Source organism: Centruroides vittatus, unplaced genomic scaffold (assembly GCF_030686945.1).
Source record: "Centruroides vittatus isolate TY-2023 unplaced genomic scaffold, ASM3068694v2 contig_19, whole genome shotgun sequence".
NCBI lineage: Eukaryota > Metazoa > Arthropoda > Arachnida > Scorpiones > Buthidae > Centruroides > Centruroides vittatus.
Window position 1 is genome coordinate 2,924,995 of NW_027121169.1, and position 12,473 is coordinate 2,937,467.

A 12,473-nucleotide genomic window follows, 5' to 3' on the forward strand; every position below is an offset into this window, starting at 1 on the left:
TTCACGATAGGAACCAGACAGTCAACATGAAATGCCTCTGCCAGTGTTTGCCAGACGAACACATGTTTGGTGGTCTGAAATAATGTAAATGATAATTCATCAGACCAGATGACCTGTTTCCATTGCTGTTGTGGCCAGTTTCGGTGGTCTTGGCACCACTTTCGTCGCTTCATAGCATTCTGCAGCAACACTAACGGCTTTGAGATGGCTACTCAGCCATGAATGCTCACAGAATGCAGCTCCTGTTGAATAGTTTTGGTGGATACGGGGTTCTGGAAATGGGTTTTCATCTTGGAGGTTATCTGTGGCAGTGTAGTCTTACGTTTTCGTTATCCTCTTCAACGCTTGTCTATTCTGGTCGGTCAACTTCAACTTTCACCCACTGTTCTGCTTTGCAAAGGATACCTTTCCCAGTTTTATGTAGGCTGTCATAACCTTGACACAGTGGACCTTGAAACACCCATAAGGTTGGCTGTTCTAGGCACAGATGTTCCAGCAAGGCGAGCTTTAATAATCATGCCTCTTTGCACATCGGACATAATGGCACTTTGCTGGGAATAGAATTTTCTCATGCAACTGTCACACTGCCAAATGTTCGACTGATACCTTCCCTTTCACCGTCACTGGATGGCAGACTGTTGCGACATGTGGTGGGGCTGTATTGAATGGTTGAAGTACAACAAATTTTGAAAGGGGTGTTCCTATTATCCTATTATTTTGTCCTATACCTGCATGTGAGTAAATTTGAATCTTTACAATATATTTCCTTTTATGTCACAGAAACACAAAATTATTAATTATATGAGTGATAACTTTTAAAATTTAAACCAATACTAGGCAACTTTTCAGAAAATTCACATGTTTGAACGGGAAGAGCTTCAAAATAAGGTTGACTTTGCCATGAGATTATATATGTTTCTTTGATATAAAAAGAAAGACTGCATTGTGATGACTTCAATTTATTTCTTTGTCATGTAAATATTCAAATTTGCCTATTCATAGTTATGACTGGGAAATACTAGATTGGTTTTGCTTTAGTTGACATGTTTACTTTCATGACATTAGGTTTTTCTGAATAGAATATTTTTGTCTCTAAAATCACTGCTAAATTTTATAATTTGCTGTTATTTGTTTAAAATTAATGCTGCAAGGATTTGAAGATGATAAGATTTTTATTATAGAAATTTTAAAATATATTTATGATAAGAAGTTCATGTATTCAATAATTGATACATTTTCAATTAAGGGTGTCATCAAAGGATGTAGATACTAGCGATTCCTTGACATCAGATAAAGAAATTAAACAGGAAAAGAAAAGCATGGCTAATAGTGACATTGGCATCAAGAAAGAGGAGCTAAGTGATAGATTTCAAATTTCCAAAGAAAGGCGTGAAGAAAACTATTATAGTCATCATCACAGTATGGAGAAAGAAATTGATTACGGAGGAAGATCTGCAGAAGGAAGCAGTTATCGACGAAGCACTGAAACTGCAGAGAATGAAAGAGGTAAGAATTTTTAAAAGCTAATTAAGAAATAATAATAACAAAAATTATCAAATTGAAAATGACACTTCATCAAAATTGGTTGTAATTTATATGAAGTTTTTTGGTTTTTAATTGTTTTATAACATAATGAATGCAATGTTTTACTTGTACGTTAAGTTTTAAGCTGATCTAATCAATAGTTCCTGATTGATAAGCTAATAGGAAGATGAAAATACAACAGGGTATATCCTGTTGCATTTTTATCTTCAAAATCTAAATACTAATGTATGCATTTTTAAAATGTTATACAAATGATTTGATATAATTCACTCCTGAGTCTGTAATATTTGACTGCATTATAAGGTGACTTTCTGCTGTGTGCAGAAATAAGCCGTATTATGTGACAGTTACTGTTTATCCACTTACTCTTTTTTTTTTATTGCCCATTATATTCTGGCTTTTGTATTGACACCCAAAAGATTATATGTGAACAAAGCAGCTGATACAAAGCCATTTTTTCTATTAAAGCAATTGAATGCAGAGAGGATTTCTTAAGACTGTTTTTAATTTTAATTGATTTTTGAAACACTTGTTAATTTTGGGTGGAAAACTCTATAGTGTAATATATAAGATAAATTGAAATAACATTTTACTAGAGCAACATAACAGTAAAAATGTTAACCTGATTATAAAATTATCTAGTGAATCTATAATGTCAGTAAAAAGTTTTGAGTGAATATCAGGATTTGTTAAATCAAAATATTTGATTTTGTACGTACTGGCATGCTAACCGTGTACCTAGAGAAACATGCCAGTTTAATAGGTATAAACCATTAAATATTTAACTTCCCCTAACTTACTTTAATGTATTTTTATGTTGAAATTGAATATAATTCTAAGATGATAAAAGTTTTCTTGATTTAGAAACAAAATTTGACATTTAAATTTGTTTCTTTTAGAACACAAAAGGCGACGAATGGACGGTCCTTCAGCAAAGGTTAGTATCTGAATCCTAAAAGGAGCAACTTCTGTCCGAAGTTTCGCCAACTGCTTTAAGGTGTGATTCTGTGCTTTGAAGCAGTGCTAAAAAGTCTTCAGCTCCTTTTGCAGATATGAGCAAAATTGGAAGGAGAAAATCTCTTACAAGAGGGGATCGATCATGGGAAGATGCCCATAAATTGATGATGATTTAAATGGCAGTCGTTTGGGGGGTGGTAATGCCATTTATGTAGGAAGGAGATTCCTGTTACGGAAACAAGCAATTTTTTCCAAATATATTTGCTACAGGGTAGTTCCAGAAAAATTCAGCTGGACGATTAATTTGTTATTGTGAAAAATTCTAATTCGTTTTTTAAGAAAATCTTTTACTGGAGGGAAAAAAGTTTGTTCAGGAGAATAGAAAGATATCTATTGTTCCAGAAATTCGTTTAATATATATTTATATAATATATATATAATATATATGTATGTTTTTATTGAAAAATTTATTATGAAAAGTTTGTGTTGAAGAGGATAAAATATTTATTTTAAAAAGAAGAAAACCAGTTTTGGAGATTGAAGAATGAAAAATCTTATACTAAATAATTTATGGAAAAGTTTAAAAGTGTGATGATTAGCTTTAAAAATAAATAAAGGGTCATCTTCATTATAGTTTAAAAAAAAAGCCAGGAATATTTGGAAAAGTGTGATGATCATTAAACAGAAGTGAACTGCTTTTTTACTTCAGTTTTTATAAATTTTGAAATTATCTGAAGCCAATATTGGATTAAATTCATCTGTTTTGAAAATTACATGTGTGACGACGAACTGTCGTGTTCTTACAGATAATTTAATTTCTGTAGAAGATATTCATAATCATATAATTTTCACTATTTTGTTGTGTTAATATGTATATAGTTTGGTAAAAAAATTTCCAAATAGCATAAAGGGTTTAGTAGCGACGCTAGGGTCGAAAGTATAACTAAGAAGAAAATAGTTTTGATACATCTTATACAATCAAATCATCCAAAACCCTAAAGAAAAGTATAGAAAAAGAAGAAAATTCCATTGTTTATTTATGATGACCATAAGCAAAAAAATTAAATAAAAATAATAATAAATAAAAGAAGAAATTGCTCGAAATTAATCTAACGACAGTTACAGAATGTTAAAAGAAGTAAATGTCTCTTTAAAGCCATCTTTATTAGCAAATCCATCTTCTAGTTTGTTGAATGATAGTCGTGCCTCCGAGAAGATTTTTCAACCCAAAGAGGAAATATCTACTGAACTGTTGCGTTTTCTTCAAATTTGGTGTTACCTTCAACAAGTTTGCTCGTCAATAACTGACATCCACTCAAGCAAGTATGCCGTTCAATTTCCGAAGTAGTTATTTTCTCAAGAGGAACGTGAATCAGTGTGAAGAAATTGCAGGATACTGTCGCCATTTCGACATCCAATGTACCGAATCTATTGTGGATATCAGCACCCACCCCCACAAAAGTTGTGAGTTTGGTGGCTATCATCTGTCTTTTTTTTTCTTTCTTTTGTTTTTCCTTTCTTTTATTTATTAAAATTTGTTTACCAAATTTAATTTCTCCACAAATAACACTAGACAGGCTACACAAAGTTTTTAATTTTAAAACCGTGATTTATGTTTCTATTAACTTTTTTTGTTTCAATAATTTTCTTTTAAACATGTTCATTTATATATATTTAATCTTTCTTTTTCTCTTTTTGTTGTTTTAAAAATTAATTTTATGAAAATTAAAATTAATTTTAGAATGTGAAAACTGTAAAACATTTAATTGTTATATATATATATAAATAATTTTTTAAATATTTTATTTAATTATACTAGAAATCTAACGTATATTTTAATTTACAATTTATAAACTAATAGATGACAAGATTTTAATTAACAATACCAAGGAAGAGAGAATACTATTATTCTTTTAAATATAGTGAATTTTAATTGAAAATACATTCGTAACTGTTATATTTGATTAGATACATATTTTTTTTTTTTTTTGTAGTGTAGATTTAGATTATAGTTTAATACTTATGAATAATGTCTACAATTTAGCAATTATTTTATTTAAATTTTTTTATTAATTATTAGATCATTCAGTACTATTAAAAATTATCACATTTGAGCAATTAAATTGCTAATGTAGTGCTTATAACACTTTCATATAACAAAACTTTTATTTTGAGAAAAATAGACGTGTGCTTAATAATTGATATCATATTAATTCACTCAATTAATAATCTCGTGAGCTGTCTTGTGTGTTAATAAATGTGATACCCAAAGACAGTTTCTTCAATTTTTTTCATGTATACAATACATGCGACAGATTGTAATGTTTCAAGATAACAGACACTATTAATATTAACGAAAAGACAGTAAAAAGTTGCATTTCATCACACATGTAATGTGATGATACACTTAATATTTGTCACAATATATTAATGACATTTTTACAATATATTTAACATATTGATTGATATCATACATTGTTGGAATGTTATGTCAGTTAACAATCCATTTTCACATGATTTATTTAGTTTCATTCTATATATTTTCATAGTATGAACAGAAATAGTATGAATCTAAATATATATTTAATACAACTAGCTGTGTGTTTGTTCTAAATTTGATTAATACACACATTGTCTTTGTGCAAATATCATGTGTTCTTAATAGATATTAACAATCATTCTAACCTGTGTTTGTCATTGACTTCATTGTGGATATATTATTAAATGTTTGTCAAGTCCCATGACAAAAACCACTACCTTGTGGCAATTCTTCATGTACATTTTGAATCTGTGATTGGTATGTATCAATTATATCAAGACTCATATGATTGGTGAATGACTAAAAAAAGCTAAATTCATATAAACTTCTCCAAATATAATAAACATTTGCAGTTTCAAATTGACAAGGCAGCTGATTTAAAAATTTTAGTAGCCCAACTGTAACATAATTATTAATTACAGGTATACCTCATACAACACAGGTATGCCACACTTTTACAACGCTGTTTTTCTCTAACAGTTTGAAAATTGGGAAAATTCCCATATGATACGGTTTCTGGTTTCACTCTGACATGGTTTTGGAAATCCTTCATACAAAAATTCACAGGTTTTAAGTGTAAACTGCATTATTTGATATTTTGTTTTTTTATTCAAGTAAGCATGCATGTTGTCTCAAATTTGTCCATGGATTTAGAATATTGAAATTTTCAATTTGTTTTGTGCCTTTTGTCAAGTTTCCTTTAATCCAAACTGATTGTGCAATTTTTTTCTTCCTTGTTCTATCAACCAGGTGCCATTGTCGTTGCTTCCAAATTTTAGCCCTTAAGACTGTCAATGTATTTTATTTTTATAGATTAATCTTTGTATTTAATAAAGTTTAAATAAACATTTTTAGGTAAGTGTTATTAAACGTATTTTTTTTTTTTTAAACCATGGGTACTACTTACCTATGAACGATTACTTCATTAGTAAAAATGACAAACGAAATACAGCAGTATCTTGGTATTGGAACAGTTCCCAACTTGAACAATTTGGCATTCAAACGCAAATTCTGGGGGAAAAAATTGCTCGGTACTCAACTGAACAAGTGCAATCCTCTAGAACAGTATTCTGCAACCGGTGTGCCGTCACAAGGTGAAAGGTGTGACATGAACTTTTACATATTCTATTAATTTCATGTTTTATTTATATATTTTTTATCACAGTTGTTGTTTTTATTATGCTTGTATTTCATTCTCTGCTGCAGCACTAATGAAATAAGATGATGTTAATACACTACTGGCCATTAAAATTGCTACACCAGGAAGGAATACAAATAACAGATTGATATTTATTTGACACATATTGATACATCATAATGGGAAGAACAAGTAATTAAACTTTCAGGAAATTTGGAGGTATAGATCTTGAGAAGTCAATACCCAGAGCAGTCATCTCAGGCAGCAATAACAGCACTTATCTGCCTGGGCATGGCGTCAAACAGGGATTGGATGGCATGTATGGGTACAGCAATCGATGCAGCTTCAACACTATGCCACACTATGTCACAGGTCATCAACCATGGTGACTGGCAAGTGGTGGTGTGCCAGTTGCTTGTCAACCATGGACCAGACATTTTCTATCGGTGCGAGATCAGGAGAATGTGCTGGCCAAGGCAACAGTCGAACATGTTCTGTATCAAGAAGGTCAGGACAATATGGGCAACATGTAGTTGTGCATTGTCTTGCTGAAACATAGCATTATGGAGGGGCCTTAACACATCAGAAATGTAACGGCTGCTGTTCGAAGTCCGGAAATGTGAACAAGAAGTGATCGAGACGTGTATCCAATGGCATCCTATACCGTCACTTCAGGTGATGGGCCAGTATGATGAAGTTGAATGCATGCTGGCAATGTGCGTTCTCCACGATGCTGCTGCATATGGATGCGGCCATCATGGTGCTCTAAACAGAACTGGATTTATCTGAAAAGACGGCTTGACGCCATTCTTGTGTCCAGGTTTGTCATTGATCATCCCATTGGAGACACTCCTTCCTGCCTGTGATGCAGCATCAAGGGTAGCTGAAGCCATGGTTGCCATGCTGACAGTCCATGCTGCTGTAAATGTCTTCGAACTGTTCGTGCAGATACTTGTTGTTTTGCAAATGACCCCATTTCTTGACTAAGGGTTTGTGACATGGCTGTATAATTTGTTAAGGCCATGCAGATAAGATGTCTGTCTTCTTGACTGTTAGTAATGAGGGCTGCTGAGATCCTGCATGGCGTTCCATATGACTGTCCCGAACACATTGATTCCATATTCTGCTGACAGTCATGGGATTGCGACCAACGCAAGCAGCAATGCTGTGGTATGATAAACCGCAATTCCAGTAGGCTGCAATTTGACCTTGATCAAAATCAGACACGTGCTGGTAGACATTTCTCCTTCTTACATGAGGAATAACAACAATGTTCAAATGTAACATCTGTATGAGAAACATGCTGTAAAATCTCTTCTTTTATACACGTCACTACCATCGCCTACTTTGTCTGAATGCATTGAAAAGCTAATCACTTGCATATCACAGTATGTTCTGTCATGCAAATTTCACATGTGTGGTGTGCCGCCTTCCTGGTGTAGCAATTTTAATGGCCAGTTGTGCACAATAAACACATATGTCGTCCCAATACTCACTTATTCTTTTGGAGTTATACATTGGACTCATTCAGATCTTAAGCAACTTCAAATGAAAACAAGAAAAACACTTACTAAGCATAAACAACATCATCCTAAATTCGCCATAGAAAGATTAACCCTTCCATGTAAAGATGGTGGACGTGGCCTGATTGACATACCGTAGTTAATCTCCACTACAAACAAATACAGACACTGCGAGAATTTTTCTACAAAAAACAAGAAACATCACAGTTACATAAAGCAGTAACTTGAGCAGGTTCAAATAATACACTATTAAATTTACATTCACAACGTATGGACACGACACAACATATAAATAGCATAGACACCATTAAGCAATCGTGGGTGCGAAAAGCACTCCATGGCAGGCATTTCTATGACCTGGCCCAGGATTTTGTTGACAAAACTGCGTCAAACATCTGGTTAGCCCGGGGATGTCTCTTTGTATAGACTGAAGGATTCATGATTGCCATACAGGATCAGGTCATAAATACTAAAAATTACAGAAAACTAAAAATTACTCAAAGATACAACAATCACAAACGACACACGCAGAAAATGTCACATCTTGCCAGAAACCATATAACACCACTTCTGGTTGCAAGCTCTTAGCACAGACAGATAATTTACATAGACATAATCAAGTAGCAAATACATAAAGAGTTTCCAAAGAAACACAAATTATTAGACATCCATGAACCATACTACAAATAGGCATACATTCAACAGAGAGTATTGGAAAACAACATGCACAAAATGTACTACAACAGAGCCATAATCACAAAACTATTTACTACAACAGAGCCATAATCACAAAACTATTTACTACAACAGACCAGACATCATACTCATTGACAAACACAATAAAATCACATACATTATAGACATATCTGTTACAAACACTCACAATGTACAAAACACATGCACTGAAAAAATTAGCAAGTACACAGAACTCACCCAGGAAATAAGGCATCTATGTAGAATGAATAGTATGCTTATTTTTCTGTCATTCTCTCCTCTACAGTGTCATACCATACATGCTACACAAAAGCCTGGGTACATTACAATTGAATAGAAACACATACATCACCCTACAGAAGGACACTATATTGAATACATGTCATATTGTTAGGAAATTCCTGAATACAGAGACACACTGACACACTTATTTAATTTTTGTCTTGTTTTGAAATTACTATGCTTTGACTCTGGTCTGGCATACTACACAGCCATTGGTGTCAACCCAGTATAACTCACAAACCCAACATAATAATAATAGGTTTATGGCATTACGAAATTCTATTAATAGTATCATATCATATGTTTTTGAGGGGAATAACATTTTGGTGTACCATGTTGAGTCATAGGTGTGCTGCAAGTAGAAAAGGTTGCAGAACATTGCTCTAGAACAAATTTTTGATTAATAACATTTTTTCATTTTGTCATCTGTAAAAAATTGTGATAAAAATAAAAAAATGAAGACATTGCTTATATTTCTGATCAAGATCAACAAAAAAAGCTCAGATGATGACAATACTTTGTAAAAAGAAAATGCCCTCGTTTAATTAAAAATTCATATTAACACTTCATACATTACTTTTAATTGTGATTGCTAGTTAAGTATTGATTGCTTTCATAAGCATATTTGTAACAAAGAATAGTATACTGTTGTTGACTTTGGAATCTAACTCCGTGTTCTTACATTCTTAAATCTAACATTAGTTCTTTATTTTTTATAGCATGGATTTGTAAGCTTGCTGACTTTCAGGGAGAGAGAGGTTAATCTTGCATCAGGATGGCTAGGGTCGTCCATGGGTGGTGGTGGCAGTGACAGGGATGACAAGTGTTTTACAGAGAAAACCATTTACTGAAAATGAAGGATGCTTATATATTTGAGTTAGATCAATAACGTTTAATCAGCAAACTGTCCTGGCGATGAGCAGTGTATCTTTGGTCTTCTAGTTAGTTAGTTCTAGTTGATTGGATGTAGCCTTGGGGCGAACAAGATGGGTTCTTTCATTCTCAGCAGTAGTGGACAGGTGGAGGTGTTGCATTGTTCGGAGTATGGTGCAACAGATGACACACACACACACAGCACAATTGTAGCAGCCATGACTTTGGGATTAATCCAGTGGGAAACCTTCTTCAACCTTGAATTACTGATTTTTATAGTTTTTTTTTCCATTATCTGTATATCTGATTGGCCCCACGTCTCATTCTTTGCTTCCTGATTGGTTTCCCTTTTGTCTCTAGGTGAAAACCAATACAGAGGAAAATTTTTGAATTGAAATAACATGATTAATGGTTGCATTGGAAGTTCATATATAGTTATTCGGGGCCTCCTGCCCTTAAGGTTTTCTTATCTGCTCTCATCTTTTATCTATCTAACTCCATTCTTGAGATTAAGACAGACAGATGGACAACAGTGGGAATTTATAAGTCTACAAGTTTTTCAAATTGCAACTCAATAAAAATTGACATATATGAGATGCCATGTGATGTAGCTAGTTTTTGTTTTTTCACATGCCCTCTGAAGAGAGATGTAATATCTCACTTAAATTGGCATGCTTGTTCTACCATACCAAAATATCTGATTTCATGGTCTCCCCTAGATAGCCTGACATGCTGGACATTTCTTAAAAATACAGTATGTAAAAATCAGATTACATGTATTTTGTTTTTAAATGACATAACTAGGTTTATGGAATGTTGAGTTATTGAGAGTCGAGTTTCTGGGATTTTTCTGTACTAACATATAGCCTTCTAAACTATATAAACATTTTACTGAGAATTGAAGTAAGAACTTGCATTTTGAATAGTTTTTTATAGAGCAGTCTTCACATGTTATTTTCTTCTGTTACAATACAGCATGGCTAACTAACTTATCATATAGCAGATAGCATTGTCTTTCATGCAAAATTCAAAAACAACAGTGATACAGATTAAGTATAGGTATTTCAGCAAATTTAAATTTACCACATACGTATAATATGTTATCACACACCACACACACACCACCCACCACACATAATATGCTTTAACATGTGTTAGTGATTACAGTACATGTGTTACTGGAAGTACAGTAGAGCATCGATTATCCAAAAGAATTCGGGACTGGGGTTGTTCAGATAACTGATCATTTACAAAAAAATATATTAAAGACAAAACTGTACTGTGTGTATTTTGTATCACACGTCTTACAAATACATGTAGTACATAAAGTAGTACATTAAAGTAGGCCTACAGTTTAGGTTGGCAGGGAGGGGGAGGGTGCTGCAGCACCACAGCACTAGCGAAAATTTGAATTTGCCAACTGGAATGCTTTCGGTTAACTGATGTTTTGGCTGATCAGTATTTGGATAATTGATGCTCTACTGTATTATTGATTTTTATATATAACTAGAAATTCTCTTGTCAAACATGACGGAATAGTTTTTATGAGAAAGTAGAGATTGAAGAATTGAGAAGAGTGTAGATTTCAAGAAATTCAAGAAGAGTTGCTATTTCTACAAATTAAGTAGTTTATAACCAAGCTTGACATTGGGATGCTCTTTCTGCAGCCCTTGACAAAGCCATTCTTATTTGATGTTGCTCAAGTCAAACTTTACAGCCTCAGGGGTCTTGATTATTGTTATTCTTTTTGATCTAGAATTTACCTGAGCAATTTTATCTCAATTTTACTCTTTTCCCCTAGTCTTTTTTTTTTTTTTGGCAAAATAGCTAGTATTTTTAAATCAACATCGATAAAATGAAGATGAATTGTATGTACGTCAGTTAGATTAGTGATAACACTGTCTAAATAACGGGCTCATTAGATTGTTACTTTCAGTATGATAATAGAATGTCACATGATCATCATAGAAAGATTTCATTTAAAAATTTGTTATAGAAGTGATACGATGTGGCTATCTTTTTTTAAAGTTTAAATTTTAAATTTAATAAAGTAAGTTTAATATATGCCATTTGCCAAAATATTTAAAAATGCAACTTAAGGGAAATTTCCTCATTGAGCATGAATGTCATGTGGTCACTGACGTCACTGCAACTTAAGTGAGATCACCAATTCCACATTGATAAAACATTTATTCTATAGCTAATATCTCCCCCAAAATAAGTAGCCTATACTTTCCGTCAGAACGTAAAACGAATATAACCAAAATTTCATCTGAATTGGGCAAAAATTGCAGGAGTTATAAGAAATTCATACACATGCATACACACACACAGATGACAGCTTTTTTATTAGTAATAACAGCTCATAATCTAATATGTAATTCACAACATATCTGCATGGTTATAAATATTGTGGATTCAAGCAGCTCTCTGGCTCTATTCTTTTCTTTCAGAAAGTTCTAAATTAAAAATTAATTTATAATAATGATTAAAATTAATATGAGATGAAGGCATATCCATCTATCTATATTTAAATTAATTCGTAACTAATCATTAACATAGCCTAAAAATAATAATTTGGCATATCATTTGGTGTTATCGATATTTGGTGATAGATTTGGATGGTGTCTTGATCTCTGCTCCAACATTTTGTTTTACTATTTATATATTGTTTCCAAACTTCCAAATCTTATTAAAAATCAGAAAATAATTGGATTTTGAATAAAATTTTTTTTTTTTTTTTTTTTTTTTGTAAATTTTTTTTTTTGCTTTTTGAACTGGGAATCGATTGATACTGATTCTAATAATGAAAAAGCTCAATATAATAACTCAACAAAATAGGATGCATTTTATTTATCTTTGAAATTTTACTAAGATAATCACAAATTTCATTAAACAAAAA

General features: G+C 32.4%; 1 protein-coding gene across 1 annotated transcript in view; it reads left to right on the forward strand.

Moving 5' to 3' along the window:
• tho2 (THO complex subunit 2-like protein) overlaps positions 1 to 12,473 on the forward strand; it is a 220,185-nt gene that overhangs the window by 110,170 nt on the left and 97,542 nt on the right. The window contains exons 34-35 of the mRNA XM_067264536.1: positions 1,247 to 1,506; positions 2,445 to 2,482. Of these exons, the coding sequence (XP_067120637.1) occupies positions 1,247 to 1,506; positions 2,445 to 2,482 (298 nt within the window). The remainder of the gene's footprint in view (positions 1 to 1,246; positions 1,507 to 2,444; positions 2,483 to 12,473) is intronic.